The sequence below is a fragment of the Cydia fagiglandana genome, chromosome 24 (assembly GCF_963556715.1).
Source record: "Cydia fagiglandana chromosome 24, ilCydFagi1.1, whole genome shotgun sequence".
NCBI classification, from domain to species: domain Eukaryota; kingdom Metazoa; phylum Arthropoda; class Insecta; order Lepidoptera; family Tortricidae; genus Cydia; species Cydia fagiglandana.
The window spans coordinates 586,470-608,061 of record NC_085955.1 but is presented as its reverse complement, the minus strand read 5'-3'; the positions used below and the strand labels follow the sequence as shown (position 1 = coordinate 608,061).

The 21,592-nt window shown below is 35.5% G+C and overlaps 1 protein-coding gene across 3 annotated transcripts in view; it reads left to right on the top strand.

The window, feature by feature from the left end:
• The window catches only part of LOC134676270 (uncharacterized), a 94,640-nt gene that overhangs the window by 52,554 nt on the left and 20,494 nt on the right, over nt 1-21,592 (top strand). Inside the window, exons 3-5 of one of the 3 annotated variants that reach the window (XM_063534639.1) lie at nt 9,754-10,143; nt 19,026-19,247; nt 21,362-21,586. In XM_063534639.1, the coding sequence (XP_063390709.1) occupies nt 9,754-10,143; nt 19,026-19,247; nt 21,362-21,586 (837 nt within the window). The remainder of the gene's footprint in view (nt 1-9,753; nt 10,144-19,025; nt 19,248-21,361; nt 21,587-21,592) is intronic. The other 2 variants (XM_063534637.1, XM_063534638.1) reach the window with 2 other exon arrangements.

Here is a 21,592-nt window from a genome sequence, read left to right as displayed (position 1 = left end):
GTAATAGTACATTGTGTATTAAGGGCGGTAAACAAAAATTTACGAACGAGTGTGAATTGAAGACCGAAGCCGAAGGTGAGGGCTTAATTAACACGAGTTAAATTATATAAAAATTTGGCATAGACTTTTAAGTAACAAATATCTATGTCATTAGAAGTATTAGAACAAATTAAATCTCTCGATCTCTCTCGCTAACTCGGTATCACCTGAGATGATCCAGTTAGAAGGTCTGAAATATGGTATGGCGCCCCCTAGCCATCCCTAAGGTAGAACAGTATGCTGTTCTACCTTAGGGATGGCCAGGGGGCGCCATAAGCCTTCAGTAAGAACTGCATATACATACTTGGAAAAATTCGACCTATGCCGCTGTGGTCCGGTGGCCGAATGGCACAGACACCTGCCGCGATGACAGAGGACGCTGGTTCGATTCCAGCCTGGGGCAATGGAGGCCTTGGTCTCTTTTTCTTAGTATATGACATTTATTTCGTTGCTAAAAAATTTTATACAAAAAATTAGCATAATTGGAAGTTGTGTAACTATGTCTTCTACTCGCTCTGATTTCTCTGTACCTATTGTAATTTCTAGCAAGGAAAACTAGCACCACACATAGACATTTTAAAGTTACTTTAATATCCATATTAAATTTCATTGCTATGAATTATATGTATTTTTATTGCCAGTGTCCCATTTTCTGATGTAGAAGAAATTAAAAAACTAAAAATAAGTTGAATTAAAAAAAAACTTGAATTATTTTTTTATATAGGTACTACAAATACGATGACTTATTTGACTCCTAATCTTACATTACCTTTACCATAAAACAGTAACATCCATAAGTCAATATCACCGACCATTCATTAGTAATGATGGAACGAATGAATCATTACAACGCCCAAGATTTATTACTAAAATCATTTACGAGAACAACACTATTACACTACAGCTGCTAAACTACTTGCTATTCTAAAAGCGACTCTATTACTATAATTTAAGATTAACTTATTCTAAAATCAAATGCAATATTAATTTTGTGTAACTGCCCGTCGATAGATGCATCATTAATTTATTTTATTTCAAAAATCGAATGTTTCGTTCGAGTGCTTTCTTCGCGGCACTATCAAATGCTTTTGTTTTTTAACGGTAAACTATTTTTGGTGTTGCTGTTACAAAAAACCGGGCAACTGCGAGTCGGACTCGCGCACGAAGGGTTCCGTACCATAAAGCAAAAAAAAAACGGAAAAAATGCAAAAAGAAAACCAACCAAGTACTGACCACGCCCCGACGTTGCTTAACTTTGGTCAAAAATCACGTTTGCTGTATGGGAGCCCCACTTAAATCTTTATTTTATTCTGTTTTTAGTATTTGTTGTTATAGCGGCAACAGAAATACAGCATCTGTGAAAATTTCAACTGTCTAGCTATCACGGTTCGTGAGATACAGCCTGGTGACAGACGGACGGACGGACGGACAGCGAAGTCTTAGTAATAGGGTCCCGTTTTACCCTTTGGGTAGGGAACCCTAAAAATTATGTTTATTTTATATAAACGCGGTCCATCGCTACTGAAAACTAGCCCATAATAGTTTTGCGATGGGCCGCGTTTTATTTTGCACCAAAGAGTATAGTTGGTCAAACCAAAGTCAGTAAATAAGAACAAAAAAACTATATTCATCCTTTTCTTTTGGGTGCTAATTTGGCTAGTCATTTTGAAAATATATAGATGGTCAAGCAAATCTTGTCAGTAGAAAAAGGCGCGAAATTCAAATTTTCTATGAGACGATATCCCTTCGCGCCTACATTTTTCAAATTTGCCGCCTTTTTCTACTGACAAGATCTGCTTGACCAACTATAGGTACTGTAGCAAACCCACTTTGGCAGTAGAAAAAGGCGCGAATTAAAAATTTTTATAGGAGGACAATCCTTCGCGCCATTTTTTTTTTAACTTGCTGCCTTTTTCTCCTGGCGTAAATGGCTTGCCGATCTATATATGTAAATAATTTATATTAATTAATATATATATATATTTTTTTTTTATTTTTTTTTATTTAGTTGGTTGATTTTGATTGTGACAAGGTAATATTTATACGAATCATTATTATGATTGGGGAATACCCCAAAGGCTAAAGGTACCACATCGTAATGCACTTTCTATCTATTAAAGGACAACTCACGCTAGACCAGGCCGTGGTCGGGCCGGAGCTTTCGGCGCTTCGTTTTCTACGGAAACCACGTGATCACCGATCAGCCGTCATAGAAAATAACATCTGCGTATTCGGGAAACGAGATAATCACAAGATCTAGAAACGACATAGAGATCAACTAGATTTACATTAGATATCGACTAGATGTGACTTGGATATCTAAGACATAACTTGTCGAAATCGATCAAGAGGACCTCCAGAATCGCGGAAACGTCAAATTTGACATATCTATCTTGTCGAAATCGTTCAAGAGGACCTCCAGAATCGCGGAAACGTTAAATTTGACATATCTATCTTACAAATATCTTTAAATTATCCATATCGTAACTTGCTGAGGTCTAGTAGAGATCTACATTTTCAGAATCGAGCCGATATTTTCTTATGGCATATTTTCCGGGACGCCTCGGCCCGGGCCCGGCCCGGTCTAGCGTGATTCATCTTTTATACCGAGTTATGTCTTCATGAAGGGAAGAATGTCGCGTGTGAAGCGTTTCGTGCGCGGTCGGTATGTGGTAATTGTGGCTTACATTTCTTACGTACTTGATTTGATATCACTTCAATTCGTTATTAATCTTAATGTATTGTATAAGTGTTTATATCATCATCACCATCATCATTTCAGCCTATATACGTCCCACTGCTGAGCACATGCCTCCTCTCATACGCGAGAGGGCTTGGGCTAATAGTCCCCACGCTAGCCCAATGCGGATTGGGGACTTCACATACACCTTTGAATTTCTTTGCAGATTTATTCAGGTTTCCTCACTATGTTTTCCTTCACCGAAAAGCTAGTGGTAAATATCAAATGATATTTCGTACATAAGTTCCGAAAAACTCATTGGTACGAGCCAGGATTTGAACCCGCGACCTCCGGACTGAAAGTCAGACGTCATATCCACTCGGCCACCACTGCTTTGTGTGTTTATATACAGGGTTATTTTTGGTCCGTTATTGTGCGAGGTGATTAGGTAGGTCATACTGAACAACTTTTTCTATGGGACCAACTCCGAAATCACAAATATTTTTTTGGCCGTTTCATACATTTTGGTCGAGTGAATGTCGACGTTTTCTATGGGAAGGCCAAATTTGTTTTTGGGGTTTCGGGGTTAGTCCCATAGAAAAAAATTGTTCAGTATGACCTACCTAATCGCCTTGCACAATATGGCTAACGGTCCAAAAATGACCCTGTATAGTTTGGCAAGTGATTTCGTTTTTAATCATCGATATTAATTTTAGTTTGGCAAGCCATTTCCGTCAGTAGAAAAGGGCGGCAAATTTAAAAAATGTAACCGGATGTGTCGAAGGGGAAAAGTTTTTTATAAAATACTTTTATAATTTTTGAATATTTCTTGTTTTACGAGTATAATACTTGTATTATGTAATTAATTGAATATTCATTAATTAAACTAAACAAATATACTAACTAAAACCACCTCAGAAGTACCAGGCGCGCATAAGCGCATAAGATGCGAATTGGAGATGAGAACGAAGTGAGTTCGTCCGCAATCCGTCTGCGGTCCGAGTAGTGAGGGGCCGCGTTTGTAATATTCCCGGGAACATTTCTTATGTTCCCAGGAATATTAATAAATTTGTGAGATTGTAATTTAGTACATTGTGTAAAAGAATCCGTCCTCAAAAACTTGTCATTAGTGTCATTACACACACACTTTTGCTTTTGGCAGAAAGCTCAAATTTTATTGATGGATTTTTGCGGGATGCATACATGGGAGTATGCAGCATTTTTGTAGGGGTGGGGCAGAAGTAGGGGAGGCTGGGTACGTTGTAACAGGGTACGGTTCAAACAGAAATTCTTAGCTAATGGTCAGAGACCAGGGTGGGGCAACTGCCCCACCTTGACCCACCGTGGGTACGCCTATGGATGCATACTTTTCCCTAAATTACGACCTATTATCCATCCAACTTAGAGAATAACTCAAATTAGGTATTTTTAAATATTTTTTCCTCAGTTATGGATGTGTTCTATGTATTTAAATATTTATCTATTTTATATATTGTCGTCCAGTACCCTCAATACAAGCCAAGCTTATTGAGCTTACTGTTAATAGGTTGATTTGTGTTAGATTGTCCCGTAATATTTATATTTATTTATTTCTTTATTCATTCCCGGGAACGTTCATGACACATCACTAGTTCCGAGCGAGCAATAAAGATTACGATTTAAGCGTGTGAGAACGGGACAGGTGCCGGTGGACAGCCGCTGTTTTAAACTAATGTTACTTTTAATCCTTATATATACTCTAGATACTGCGATATATACTTTGGCAATCCAATTTTGTGAGTAGAATAAGGCGCGAAATTTTTAAATTAAATTTGGCTTTTAATAAAAATATTTCAGTTAATTTTTTTGTCCATTTTACTCATTGATTTAACTTTTTTTAATTACTATTAGGGGTCATCCATTAATTACATCACACGTTTAGGGGGAGGGAGGGGGTCAAGAAAATGTGACATATTGTGACAAGGGGGAGGGGGGAGTCATAAACTTTGTGACGTCACTTTTAACTTCATCAGGAACCGAAAATTTATTTAAATTATTTTATTCGCTATACAGTTAAATAATAAGTTTTTGAAACGATTATCGTTTTTATTATATAGTTTAATTTTATTTCTAAATCAGTGTTGGGTTATAAAAAAATTACTAATATTTCTTTTGTCAAAAATATTTTGATAAAATATTAAATAAATAATTGCCGATTTAGTTGAAGAAATGTGACGTCACACCAGGAGGGAGGGGTTTGCCAAAAGTGACCAAGTGTGACGAGGAGGGGGGGAGGGGTCAAAAAACCTAGAAATTCGTGTGACGTAATTAATGGATGACCCCTTAGCCATTAGGTAGTTTATCTTACCAGGTATGTATAAAAAATGCGAGTAGGTATACATAACATAGTTCTTACTGATAGAAATAGGTAGCCAAAATATATGTTTAAAATTAAATCTCAAAGATCAACAATTTCTTAACACCAATATATTCGTTACAAATACCATTGGCCATTGCGACCAATTAGAAAGCGCATCAATTGACAGTTCGAAAGACAGCTCGCAATGTGTCGAATCTGTTAAATGGTCCATGTGTCGACCCTTTAAAAAGGACCCTAATGCTATTGGCGGTTACGACACAAAGCACCACATTTAATATTGATGATGGTTTAAAAGTGCTCTAAGCGCCATTCGCGTTAACCCTTATCTTGGCAAGACTCAAAAAATCTTAAATATAAACATTTTTTTAGTTTTTCGTCACCTTTTGAGAATACTAGACTATTAAAAAATAAGGAAAAAAATCCAGGATTTTCCAGTTTCGGAAAATCATATGTATCATATTTGATACAATGCCAATCCCTCGACAAAATAGTTACCTACTTTTTAAAAGAAAAATGTGGATTATAGTATAAATAAAACATGTAATGCAACAGAAATTAACATTTATTGCTAATTAAACGTAATCTATAGCATCAGATGACTATTGCACCTGTTAAAATGAATTATATCTACGAATACCTGATCACATGGGCGGAAAATTGGATCCCGTAAAGTTGCAAAAAAGTCGTCAGCAAAAAGTTGAGTAAAATATGAAAAGTAAACAAATAAAGTGAAAGTAAAAAAAAATTGTTTTTTTACTTTGGGGCCATTTTTTGCAATTCATATATATTTCCGTGCTACGTGCTACGGCGTAGCAAAAAGGCTACGGCGTCCTAATATACTGTTAAATAACATCCATTACTTAAAAAAAAAACAAAGCTCACTAACTAATTACTATGACGACTAATATGACGTATTGAAAACATATATTTCAACCCCTCACAAATATAAAAAAAATAAAAATAAAATAAATCATCTACAGCTATTTTGACGACAACTTGGCAATGTATTAAATATAATACACATGTACTTTTATGAGTTCTTGGCTATGTATCAAATATGATACGTAATAGTTTTATGTAAATATTTTATGTGTTAAATGTTTTTAAATGGGACCACTATGTGAATCCTAATACACTAACAGATAGTAAGTGTATTAAAATGTAGATTATGCAAAAATATATACTAATCTATGAAATAAGTGCAAAACTTACAGCACGAAACAAGATCTGTTGTTTCCGTGGCGCCATGTTGATAATTATTAATTAATTTACAATGACACTTGTATGTATTATTTTTTGCTATAATAAAGGAGGGTAGATCGACATATCTATAGCAGAATTATTTTCTTAAGTAATAAAGTGAACCTGCTAGATTTTTTTATGTTCCATGTATCACGGGTGTTACGATGCCAAGATAAGGGTTAAATTTCTTTTTTTATACATATTTATTGCAATGAGGGTGGTAACCCCAGTGCGTTAGATGCATTTTCTTTTGCATTTAATCACTGTTACATTTGTATGTTTATTTTTATTCAATTTGGCGAGGGTGAGGATTGGTAGAATGAAGTGGGTTCAGAATGTATCAATATCATAGTTAAGGTCTTTTGTGCGGGTCAATTTACAATACAAATCGCGGTGTGGTTTCAATGCGGTCCCATTTCTGTACAGATGTGCATAATTATTTTCCATCGTATTTTCACGGAAACGTACGAACGTGTCTTGCTATTTGAGTCAATCTCGGTACAAAAATTACTGACGTTGACTGAAGTAGTATGACAAATACGAACGTTTCCGAGAAAGTAAGATGGAAAACAACTAATTATGCAGTACTATGCACTACACTACATCTGCAACCCATTGATTAATTATTATTATTAATTCTTTATTTCAGATAAATTTTATCCATAAAATTGTTAGTCTGGCTTATGACTACGTTAATTACTTAAATACTACGACATTACATAACTATTTCTTAATATTAAACTGTGGAAAAAAAATATATAATCACTTCCTATAGTTCGTTTTTTTTAGCATTAGAAAGAACTTGCAAGAAGGTAAGCGATCTTGAATGTCTTTTAATTGAAAAACGCTTTTTAAAATTCAAAAACTATTACTTATGAAAGCAAAAGAATATAAATGATTGTATTAGATTCAAAATTGTTACATATTTGCCGTAAATTATTTTTAAAATGTGTTCTTCAATTAAAAGACACATCAAGATTGTTTACCTAATTTCTAATGCTAAAAAAAACGAACTATAATTAACTATTCAATATAAAAGACAAATTAATATCTCTGGACGACCCATTACGCTAAATTGCGATATTAATATTGATACTTTGATGAAAGATATAATGGTAGTAAAATCATCAGATCATCTCGATAGTAGGGGGAATAATTAGATTACGAGATACATCGAGGGGCCTAGGATACGTCCCTGTGGGACTCTCGGTTGCACTTTGACGTTTAGTGGCGGGGGTGACATGTAATGATACCATACTTCGTTTTTTTAGCATTAGAAATTAGGTAAACAATCTTGATGTGTCTTTTAATTGAAAAACACATTTTAAAAATAAGTTACGGCAAATATGTAACAAATATGAATCTAATACGATCATTTATATTCTTCTGCTTTCATAAGTAATAGTTATTGATTTTTAAAAAGCGTTGTTCAATTAAAAGAATTGCCAATATCGCTTACCTTCTTGCAAGTTCTTTCTAAGGGCTGAATTAGACGGCGCGCGAACTCGCTTGCGATTTTAGTTACATTGCGGACTGTGGACTACGTCCAATTCAACCGACCAATCATAATCCGCAATGGTATGAAACTCGCATGCGAGTTCTCGCATCGTCTAATGCTAAAAAAAACGGTTGTGGTTCAGCTTACTTACTTTTTTTTGGATATTTATAATGTTAGTTTCGGCTCATACTACACAATAACCAAGCAAAATTTCATCGACTGAGGAATTAATGCATGGGTCTCCATACAACAACTTGCTTCGTTTACTACACTGTACAGATGTAGTGCATAATTGTTTTCCATCGTATTTTCGCGGAAACGTACGAACGTGTCTTGCTATTGCAGTCAGTCTCGGTACAAGAAGTACTGACATTGACATGACAAATACGAACGTTTCCTAGAAAGTACGATGGAAAACAATTATGTACATGTTATGTACTATGTACATCCTGATCTGTAATTAGCGTCCGTGAAGGTAAAGATCGTGAAATTCGTGGTCCGTGGATCAAGAGTCACGCGAATCTAAAATCGGTTACACAAAGAAAATACATTTTCCAATACGATTTATTAACGTTTTATAGGTAGGTTAGGTACCTATTACAATTTATAGTAACGAAAACCATATATTAATAGTAATATATGTATATTACTAGAATGTTCAAGTCATTATTTCATGTAAAAAAAAAAAAAAAAAAACCTCCTTTACGTGCTTTGCAAAAAATAAATATACTAATATATTTAATATATTTATTTACGCATTTAGCGTTACCATATACACCTAAAAAGATCATTAGTTATTGAATCTTAACTACACCCATATCAACTAACAGAAAAACCTAACAGATGAATTAACATCAAATGACACTCGATATTGTTAATTAATAATTTAATAAACAATAATACAGCAAGTGTTAGCAGGGAAGTCCACGTTGGGGCCCAAGTTGAGACCTCTCCCAATGGACCTCGGACTGAGTCGCGGATGGGTATGCATTAGCTAGGTAAAAATTAAATATAAACGACTTAACTAACAAAATAAAATAAAACTTATTATCCTATATGTTCTCCGACTGCGACTGTGACCTGGTTTTGTCCACAGAAGTGATATAATATGTGAAATAAATATATTATTGTTTCATTGTTGCATTTACCATCCCAAGTTAAGCAATCCGGAGGGTGCATTTCGCGAGTTCGCGACCGCACCCCCACAGATCGTCACTTAAGTTTTGGCTGCAGTGTGAACAATTTTGTTGACAAATTAATGAGGTGTATTGGGACCGATTTTTATTTTGATGTCGTTTTTTCTTTCGTTAAAGACTGGTTTGAAGAACTACTACTTTTGATATTGTCTTCGGTTACCGCGATAGTTAATCATGAAGTAAAACTATGGAGAATTAGATAAATTAATTATACGCGATGTAATCCGATTCCATAGTTTTATTTCGTACTAAACTATTTGTTATCGACCTATAGGTAGGTACGGTAAACCCATTTCGTACCTTGTTACAAGGTAGGTACGAAATGAGTCGGAAATTAAAACTTTCGACTGTACTAGCAGGGACCCTTTTTATTTACTCTCTCCTTGAGCTACATGATGACCTGTTAAGTACACGAAGAGAGCTAGTTGTACAATATACAGCTCTACAATCTACAATCTTTTGAGAAAGCACAAGCTCCCTCTTGTTTTTGAAACATTTTTACACGTCAGTGTTACACGTTTTACTTATAATTTTAAATCTACATTCTGAAATAACATGAAATATATGAATATTCTAGTGCCATAATTATTTACTACTGTTTATACTAAAATACAGGGTAACCTACTTAGGAAACAGCGCTTCTGATTTATTTTTAAGAATTCAATTTGTATAAGTTTGTTCATTAAATAAATAAAAATAGATTATTAAAAAATATATTTATCGAGACTATCTTCCACAGGAGCGGCTTGCGACTGCGTCAGCTGACCGACGGTCGCCATCTTGTACAAGTCATCTACACACCAAATGGCGCCATCCAGGACTGCGAGTATATAACCCAAGCAAAATATTCGAGAAACTTCCTCAAGACTTTAAGGAAAGAACTAAAACTCGCATTAGAAGAACAAAGCATTAAATTAACGCAGAATGAAATAACAAATGAAGATGAGAAATATTACCGCCATTTTAGTAACGTCACGCTCCGTATTTTGAGAAACGGAGAGACTCTGCCGATAGATGTCGCTAGTTGGTTGGATTTTGACAAGTTGAAGATGGAATGCTTGGAAAGGCATGAGGAGCTGAAGTTTATGATGGTCAATAAGAATAAGGTTTCAGATGCGACGCTAGCTAGGTAAATACTATGTATTTTTTGTGTTTTGTGGGTCTATCATAAGCAATGATCGGCACGACCCGTGCCGCATGATCTTAATGGCCTCAATCATTATGTTAATATGGATATTCCCCGGGATTGGTCATAAACGCAAACAATAGAAAACACGATAGTGACCTTCGACATGCCAGGTAGTAGTAGCCAGGTAGGGAAAAGGGTTTTTAAGCACTTCAAATTATTATATTTTAACACTTAAGTACATATTTTATATGAGTGCACGTAATATTTTACGCAGTATAAAATAAAACCAAAGTTTATATTTTCTTTAATGGAAAATGATACATTTTATGATTTTATTAAATATTCTGACTTCTATTTACAAATACCTCTAAAACTTATAAATAAAAAATTTGCCCTAAGTCATGGTCCTTAGGTAGGGTGCCCAGAAGGCTGGCCGCATTGCCCCGCTGGATGGCAATACCTCTTAATTTTTGCGAATCATGTCATGTCTATATTATTATTTCCTCTTTGAATCCCGCGGTGTGTCACGGGTCGTGCCGATCACTGATCATAAGGTGTACAATAGTTAAACAGCTTTTCTGCATATAAGCAGATATAAGTAAGAATTTAGTATCTGATTTAAGGGTAGGCTGCATATTCCTGAATTTTAGGTATATCCTTAGGACCTAACCTACTAGCTATCCAAATTTGTGAATTCATATACAGTCGCTATCAGATATATCGGAGCGGCCAAGGTGTTCACAATATCTGAACACGCACTCTAGCGCCTTGACAATAGAGGCGTGTTCAGATATTTGTGAACACCTTGGCTGCTCCGATATATCTGATGGCGAATGTACAATACAATGCCTTATGACAGACCCTGTTCAATAAAAATCTTGTGTTGAGTAACTGTCTGTTGAGTAACTGTCTGCTTTAAATATGCACTCAGAGAAAACTATTGTGAAAATAACAAAAAAACGTTGCTAAATAGGAGCCGACGAGTAAATTTGCGGGCGCAGCAAACTTAATTTTGCGATAAAATATTGCGTAAATGACAAAGCGGAAGCGTTAACTTTGTCAAAAAGCACATAGCGAATTTCACAAAGTCAAGTTTTTCACAATTTTACTCTGTCGGCTCCTATTTCGCAATTTCAACTTTGTGAAAAATCATATAGCTAATTTCACAATGTCAAATTTTTCGCAATTTTACTCTGTCGGCTCCTATTTCGCAATTTCAACTTTGTGAAAAATCATATAGCTAATTTCGCAAAGTCAAATTTTTCGCAATTTTACTCTGTCGGCTCCTATTTCGCAGTTTCAACTTTGTGAAAAATCATATAGCTAATTTCACAAAGTCAAATTTTTCGCAATTTTACTCTGTCGGCTCCTATTTCGCAATTTTAACTTTGTGAATATTCAGCCATGGCGGTTGAGACGAGAAGTAAATATCAACTTGGCAAGGGACTATGAATCGCGAAATGTCAGGGAATGCCACTATAATACATGTTTGTGTATACATTTAACGTTTAGTGGCATTTCCACAGTCCAAGCGCGTCTGTACCTACTCATCTCGATAACCATGTATCCGTTAAGAGTGTTTTCGCAATAAGATCCGCAAATTTTGAGCACATATTTATTGCAAATTTATTGTAGATAGGTCTACAGTCTACAGCCTACAGTCGAGTTCACAAACGTTTACCAGCCAACGTTCCGAAAATATATTTATGCCTATTCAATTACACAAACGGGTCTACCGCGATATAATTTCATCCCGTTTCGTTTTTCGTTCCGTGACCACAGCTGGTGCAACTCAGCTGAAACGTCGGAATTAAAGGTAAAAACAATGAAATTATATCGCGGTAGACCCGTTTGTGTAATTGAATATGTGTACAAAACGCGAGAGTTTAAAGTGTGATATATTTATGCCTCTAAAATACTGACCAAAATAAGTTCGTGTAAATATATTTTTGGAACGTTGACTTGTAAAGATATTTGTAAATTCGACCGTACAAAATTTTCTTTAAAATTATGTCATAAGTAGATGCTCACAATTCGCGAAACTCTACAATATTTCTGTCTGCTTCTACTTCTAGAGTTAGACCAAGAAAAGTCTGCAACGATATTGATAGCACATGGCAAACTTCTTAAATAACACTTGCACTGCGTTATGCTATCAAAATCGTTGCAGACTTTTCTTGCTCTACCTCTACTTCACTTTTTATATCCTAGATACCTTTTATATCCGAGTTTTATATCCTAGATACTAAAATAAGGGTTCAATTGGCCAATTCTATCCGGCGGCGGTAGCATGGTCGCATTTTTATCGCTTGCCACCATGCCTGTCACGTTCTAACAAGTTCGTAAGTGCGAAAGTGACGGGCATAGTGACAGACAATAAAAATGGAACCATCCTGCTTTAAGCCCGATTTAGACGATGCGAGAACTCGCATGCGAGTTTCATACCATTGCGGGTTTTGATTGGTCGGTTGAATTGGACGTAATCGACAGTCCGCAATGTAACTAAAATCGCATGCGAGTTCTCGTGCCGTCTAAATCAGCCCTTAGTACCAGTTTTGTATTATTGTGTTAAAATAAATAATTTGTATTAAAATAAGTGGCTCTGTGAGCTGTAGACCTCTAGAACCCCCATGGCTCCGCCAATATCAAACATTTCCAAAAACTGAAAACACAAATTAATTCTATATGGTTAACAAACCTGCTTACCAAATTTCACGAAAATTGGTTGAGAAATGCGAGCTGTAGAGAACATTCGGACATTAATACCTATTTACCTAAGGTGAAACTTTCTTCGCTCGATCTTCGCTTTCGCTCGGTTAATAACAGACAAGGGTAGTCGAACTGTCATTTCAGTATCTGGGACATTGAAACAAGGATTACTGTGGCGTAGCGAGGACTGTTTCATTATATACACATATATCTAAATTCCGTAATACAAGCATCGCACCAAAGCCGCGGTGCGGTAGTATGTTACGGCTTTAAAACTGGCCGCCTGAACTCTGCGCAGTCTAAAAGTGGTAAACACACTATCGCACCGCACCGCGACCTTGGTGCGTCGCACCCATAAGTGATATTTAGATATTTCTTTCTTGCTCTCACTTCCCAAGTAGCACAGATTAGCTGTATAGCAGCCGCATAATGAAGTACGAATACGCTTGAAGCTGGAATATAAAAGCTGCATATTAGCTGTATAAGCGTCTTTTCAGCTTTTATAACTCTTAAATGGGCACAAATTAAGCAGCCTTAAGTTCACATAGCTACTTAAGAGCGTTGTAGCAGCAATTTAACGGAATTATAAGGGGTAACAGGAGTTATAAGAGGTGTATATTGACTGGGTAAGAGACCACCAGTTACCCTTTATTCAGCTAATATGTCACATGTGCGCCCTAATACCGGGAAAGATTGACGTTGGGCTGAATAAAAGATAATGAATAACATACTTTTACACCTCTGCCTTAAAAAACAGCTATTATTTAGTATAGTGACATTGACGACGAACGCAGAGGTGAACATATTTATACTGTAGCTCTACTATGAGTTTTAGTGAATGACAGTGAGAAGTGAAGATAGTGAGAAAGTTAAGGAAAATGTATGGAGTAATTGTACAGTGCCTCTACCGGTCACGTAAAGAACTAAAAATTTCAATTTGTACCATGAGTTACAAACGTTTTTACGCGAGTTTTCCATACTTGCCTAACTTCACACCTAAAACGCTCTCTTTCTAATTATATAATGAAAACTGAGCCAGAATTATTCTGCGTAAATACTTTACGCGAGTAAACGTGACAGATGTTATGGAAAAATACGTGCGTTTCCAACGTGACATTTCTGTCAACTTGTAAACACAACAAATACGCTGATTTTTCACGAATATTAATGCAATTTTCAACGTAATATGTATAAATTTATAACAGTATGTGAACTTCAAGCAAAACTTTAAGGGATAAATCAATTAATAGTTCGATAAAAGGCTAATTTAGTACAAAGGTTATACTTGACATCATATTTTCCTATTTCTACTGCTACATTTGCGAAAATCACATTGCTTACGAGCAGTTTTTGGTTTTAGGCAAGAAGCTGATTGAAAACAATATTTCCCTGAAAACCCGGATTGCATCATGTATGCATGCGTTATGCATGTAGAAGTTACATATGTATTAAGAATTAAGGCTCAATACAAGGAGCGGTACATAGACATGTTGCTGTTTTTGTTGCTGGGTGCACATAACACATAGTGAGAATATTTACACAAGAATTGCTATGTATTTTATTAAGCATTATTATCTTAAATAAAATAAAACATACAAATGTTCTGTGAGTTTATTTATTTTTCTTTACTAAGTAAGTATTATTTTATTTTCCGTTGTTCAAATTATTGTGTTTGGTAGGTACTCGTTTTTCATGTCAACTTGGTAACAGGAAATATAAAACTTTCTTCAAAAACTTTTGCTGGTGGTTCAGAATCTGAAAATTTAAAACACATTTATTGCCAAAAACCCGCTGCGTGGGTTCATTTTGTATTGGAAATGGGGCGCTTGGCACTGAAATATATATACTCGAGATCATATAGGTACTATAAAATTAAGATCGCTATTAAGGTCATACGTAGGTCGTAGGGTCTGTGCGGAAAGAGAAGAGTCGTAGGTATAATGTATGGGCTCCCCTAAATTTCACGACTCTTCTCTTTCCGCACACTCTATTAGATAATGTTACTTAGCAGTAGGCGGTGCGGACTGAAGCGAACCATTATAATACATACCTATTTTAATATTTTAAGATTTCTTCTCATGTGTGTATTATTTTCATCAAACGTAATAAATATGTAGCCAAAAGTAGCCTGTATAATCGCGCCGTATACTTTGCTTCCTATTTTTTAACACGTAAAGTCATAATTTTAACTCGATTATTAATGATGTTTACGTAATTATCATATTTTGCAATTTTTGTCTTGAATACAATATATTTTATTAATTTATACATTGTTTACTAACATTGATGTGTTTATTATTTTCGTAACTATGGCAACGTCAAATCTTTAAAAAATTGTAGAATGAAGGTTGAGTGAGTAACAAAGTGACAAAATTGGTCTTAGAGCATTTAATAACTGGAGTGGCCATTGAGTGCTTACTGTTTGGAATTAGGATTAGGGTTCCAAGCAGGAAAGAAAAGCTTGTTTTAACACCATATAGGTAATGTTTATTAATCTCAAGCCAAACTACATAGTAATGACGTCTCATACGGGAAGAAAGAACACCTTCATTTGTTTTATATTGACAACCGAATAAATCAAATATCATAGTCGTAGTAGTCTCGTAGGTATACTCTTTATTTTTTTGTTGACATTATTACTTACCCCTCTGCCGAAAAACACAATTGTGCAAACTTTTGTATGGACTGACATGGCTATTTGTACGTTACGTACAAATCATGTAGAAATAGCAATACATTTGACGTCCCCTCCCCCGCAAAAATCGGCAGACTGTTTTGTAAAGAAAATGACAGCGATGACATGTCCCTTCTAAATGCTCTTAGTGGATGGTAGAGGTAAGGAATACAATCTCCATGTAATTAATAATGAAAAAGTGTCCGTCAAAAACCTTAAGAGGGAACTATACTACGTAATCGTCCATACAAAAAGAGAAAACGTTTTTCCACTTGTAAATACGAATATCTTCCATTCTCCATGATTTTTAGTACGGTATTGATACAATGAAAAACTAGGTTTATGGGTTTTCTTTTTTTCGCTACTCTGGAGAGATTTAGAAAAATTATAATAGCTGACAGCGTGCCCACTTTTTGCAAATATTCTCCCATAAAGGAGTTTTCTCATAAAGTCATAAAGGATTCTCCTTACCTCTACCCTCCATATTCACGGCTACCATCAGTATATGTAACGTTACTTTCTGTGCATCTCACTTGCACTAATTTGCGAGAGCGAGATGCATAGATAGTAAATTACGTAGACGTGAGAAAATGTGTCAATTTTGTTATTTAGTTCTATAGGTGAATCCTAGAGGCGCTGTATAAAACTCCGATATAACTCTTGCTCTGTTTTATAGTATACTTAGAAAGGGACAACATTGTTTGGATTGGAGTGAAGTTAGGTACATAAGACCGTAAAGAAACGTAAAACGTGACACACGGCACGTTTATTCACCGAGTTTAAGTGAAAAATACTCTGCCAACTGATAGTAGAGCTACTAAAGCGAAAACGTCAAGCGCAACGACACCATAAGTCATTTTGTTAAAGTGTTTAGTTATACATGATCTTTTATATTTTAATGCGAGAAAGATGTTTGGGAATGCAAGTTTATTGACATTATATATATACATTATCTAAGAAAATTTCAGTGCGCCACGAAAATAATCAGTATTTATTTAAATTTAATCATATAAATAAGCTATGTATAAAAACTATCTCAGTGGTTTGGACAGAATTATGAGATAAAAAGTTAATAATACGTTATAGAAAGTACTAAACTAATGATTTAGGTTAAGAACTCATGCACAAAAAATTATTGTTACCCTTAAAAGTTGAAAAAGTAATACCAATTTTGTAGGTTATCTACGATAAAATGGCGGTCAATGTTAAAAAGCAACGTGAACCATTAAAATTCTAATATGCAGCATACGACTGATAAAGATACTTAAGTGAACCACTATAAAGTCCAAGTCGTTATTTCAATACACTAGTGAACCTCTAAACAGTTATAAGGCATCTTGTGAATGTTTAAACAGCCGCTATGCAGACAGTCTCAATGGTAGTATAATAGGCTGCTTAACGGTAAACATGTTCAGCGCTAAGCCGTATTATGCGCCACATGTGTTCGATTATACGTCTATTGGTTTCATAATAGTTCACTCGTTCTCCCTTATAATAAGTCAGCGAAATAAAAGCTGCTTTAGCGGTAAACATGTTCAGTGGTAAGCTGTATTATGCGCCCCATATGTTCCATTATACGTCTATTGGCTTCATAATAGTTCATTTGTGCTTCCTTAAAAAGTCAGAATAATAAAAGCTGCTTAGCGGTAAACATGTTCAGCTATAAGCTGTATTATGCGCCACATGTGTTCCATTTATACGTCTATTGGCTTCATATTAGTTCACTCGTGCTTCCTTACAAGTCAGCGTAATAAAAGCTGCTTAGCGGTAAACATGTTCAGCGAAAAGCTGTATTATGCGCCCCACGTGTTCCATTATACGTCTATTGGCTTTATAATAGTTCACTCGTGCTCCCTTAAAAGTCAGCGTAATAAAAGCTGCTTAGCGGTAAACATGTTCAGCGACAAGCTGTATTATGTGCCACATGTGTTCCATTATACGTCTATTAGCTTCATAATAGTTCACTTGTGCTCCCTTAATAAGTCAACGTAATAAAAGTCCACAATTACCTCCTTATACAGCACATGGCGTAATTTTATCCACTAAACAGACCTTATAACGGTTAAAGCATTTGATAACCCTTAAAGCTGTATAGGGTCGTAGCAAATATACCTTTATATCACTCTTTGCGTATTAATGGTAGTTTTCAGAGCGGTAATGCAGCTTTTAATCAGCCTTAAGCTATATAAATATCACTGAGATCTATTATACAGCTGTAGGACCACGATAGTGCTGTTATAAGTGTCTTAATACGCGCAGAGCGTTAGATAGAACTAAAAGTGATTAGTTATAGAGCTATCTGTGCTACTTGGGTTATGGGTGCGGCGTACCAAGGTCGCGGTGCGGTGCGGTAGTGTGTTACGGCTATAAAAGTGTCTGTTTAAACGCCTAAATAAAACGGAACGTTCCGTGCTACGCTACATTACTATGTTCACGAATATCACGATTATCACGACCATCAATGCAATGACCTATTCCACGTTTCCGCCACTTCTGGAGATCGCCACACCACTGCTTCGTTGTATGTATTTGCTACATATCTACTTATATATTATATGTCTTAAAAGTTAAGGGATCTTGACTGTCGTATGCCGTTAACCGTTATTATAAATATGGAAGGCGGGAAATAAAATCAAAAACTAGGTACTCGTACTATTCCACTCGTATTTTTAACGTATTTCCAACGAAATAAATAAGAAGCATGATAGATTAATAAAATAAATATGGATACACCTAATTGATAGAGATATAAGTAAAATTATATGATTCCTGTGGTATTTCATTCAACAGTCTTAAAAGGTTTGTAAATGTATTTAATGTAAGTAGTAGGATGTTGTATGACTTTGATATACATATATCTGCTACCCAGCCTTACAAAATATAGTTAATAAAGAAGTCAAATAAATAATAGAAATAAATATGACAGACAATAAAGGTGACCAAGGCATGGACTGGATCTACGATAAAGTTATACATATTTTACAATATGAAATAAAAATCGCGTTAGGACCTTATCTGTAAAAATCTACACCCAACAAAGTATATAAATATAACATAAGTAAGTATATACTTACTAAAACACTGAACTAATATATAATATTTTTAATTTAGTATTTAACGTAAATAATTTCTAATGACGCGTATACAAAACATATACAAAACTTATGTGATAGTTTAATATACATCTTTTATGTCATATATCTTCTTTCACCTGTTAATTTTCTTATTTTCACTTAACAGACTTGAAACATACTTGTTTAATATCATTAAATCATCATCCTTATACTTAACTATAATTTTTATATCCTTTTAATATAAATTACAAACTTTGGGATCAATCTCTTTCTTCTCACTTTAAAATACGTAATAAAATGTCAGTTAACTTGGCTTAAAGAAGTCGCATCCAGGCCATAATATTTAAAAAAAAAGCCAGTTAACTGAGTTTCCCGCCGAAACTGTCACTTATTTTTTTTAACACTAACCATAGACTAACGAACAGGTCACGGAGGTCTTTGAAAGAGAATTTCATAGTCCCCGGAACGAAATGGTGCGGCGCCGGCGACCTGGCAGAGAGGTACAGCGAACTCGGCATGAATAGGAAAGAAGATACGTGCTGTAGAGCCCACGACAACTGCAGACTCAACATAGGCCCGTTCAGACGAAGATTCGGCTATTTCAACTTTAGGCCATTCACGATATCAAACTGCGCGTGCGATAGAAGGTTTGTTTTTTATTTTTTTAATCACGTTTGAGCAGCTTTAGGTCACGTTTTACGAGACCGTTTTTGTAACTTTGACAGTTGTAAGGTTTTGAGTGGGGATCTTGGTTTTCTGGTGGTGGTTTTGTTGTAAATTACACAAACATTTGTAAATACAAACTTAACATTGTGTTCTATAGATTGTTTTGTCAATAACTTGATCTCGAAACTATTTAATGTTTTATAGGGCATTAAGATATAAAGGATTTTTTATTAACACCGATTACATTCCGAGAAGTCGTTAGAGGTATCATGAGAATCTTCATTAGGGCTCTATATCATAGGATTTTATGTCTTCACCGAGAGTCGTAGATGCTTGAACAGGTTGAGCAGTGCTTGCGGCGATATGGTTTGGTTACATAATATAAATATTTCAAAACCGAATTTAATAAAGGAAACTGTTTATACTTAAAATATACATTGCGGAAAGTATTAAATCAATAACAATTAATCAAAACACTTTCTGATTATAAGATTCTAAATGTTTTCCAAGGTTTGAATAAACTCGTTTGAATTTTAATCATAGACACGCAAAATATATTTATTTATATATTTATTTAAATATTAAACTAAAATCACCAGAATTGCCACAATTTTATGTGATTTAACTTCTCAAATGCAAATATAGTCTGGCTAACACACTTGTCAGTCAGTTAAGAACCAGGAAAACTATACCTACTCATCCCTTTCTTTTGGCTTCTGGTACTACCGTAAGACAAAGACAGTATGATTATTTCAGTCTGTTTGAAATGAGACAGTCCTGGGCCAAACTATATGTATATCAAAAGGCAATGAGAACATTAAAATAAACATAAACAATAATTGTGTTTGCACAAGTTATTTCGGTCCAATCAGACGATCTGAGAAAGATGCGTTCAGTTTTACGCAGCAACACTTTACTGATCTATAAAACCATAAACTATCGTGATCGATAGATCATTCACAACGTTGGCAACTTTATAGCCATAGATTAAAACCCGGACTGTTAATTTTTGCTAATCAATATTGACCCTTATCACAGAGCAAGACAGCTTAGGAAACTATAGAAAATGATCCGAAAAAGAGAATCAAACCAGAGGACTGTGTCTCACTCGCACTAGTAACAGTATTGCCATTCGTTTTCAGCAGGATTCGGCATAAAAATTACGTGTCAGCTGAAGGTTCGGTTTCGGCCGAAATAAAAGCAAAACTGAACCTTCCGTCTCGGTTTGGGCAAAATCTGATTAATTGACTTATTGTAATGTTGGCAATGTTGGCATTATTGTCTAACGTCTTCATTGCTCCCTTAATCAAAACGAGATGCAATCCTTTAGTTTGACTTCTCTTTCACACTTTTTGGACATAGTACTCACTCCGGAATACATATTCCTTTAACTTTATAGCACTCTGGATCAGACGAGTGTACAAATTTAACTTTACTATCAACAATAACCTATCTTCGTTACTCAAAGCATAGTTATTACGCGATAAACATTTCTCCGTCGGCATATTTAAGTTTGTGGCGTTAGATTCTGAACGATCTCTTTTACGATTATTATTTTAAATCATAAAAACACGTTGGTGGTCTGTCGTTACGAAACGTTTACGGAATAGGTCATTACGGGCGGTCAAGAGTCCTTAGAATGCCGTTTTAAGTTCGGTTTTGTCTTTGTTTATATGCAAAGGGCTATAAACAGAGTGAATGGCCCTAAACATTTCCGCGACTTGATTTCGAAGTTTGTTCCCCGACTTTTGTAACTTTAACTTTAACTTGTAAAGATTTTTGTAATTACTAATCATTGAGTACCTACTAATTTTTTAGTATAATTCAAGCATTAGGAGCACCCTACACTAGCGTCTCTCGCTCGAGCATAGGCTCTAGTTAACTCAATAGCTGTTGCTCGACGCAACATTGACGCAACTGCGCAGCGACGCTATTTTCCATAGAGCTGACTAGACGCCGACGCTCAAAAAACGCCAGTGTGGGGTGGCTCTTAAATGTGTAGGGCCAAAAAAAATGCAGAACCCTTACGAAAATGGCATTTTGAGGCATTCGCAAACTGTAAATAAACACGGCTCAAAAGTAGAAAAATCGACAGAAAAAAACGTGACGCCATGGAGTTACTGAGAGTGCCAGGGACAAAGTGGTGTGGCAAGGGATATTCGGCGACGCGGTACTCCCAGTTGGGGGGTTACACACGCACCGACCGATGCTGTCGGGTCCACGATCTGCGCTGCCCCTTCTGGATCGGGGGCATGGAGAAGAAATATGGACTTTTCAACTGGCGTGTCAACACGCTTATGCACTGCCGGTGCGATGAAAGGTTTGT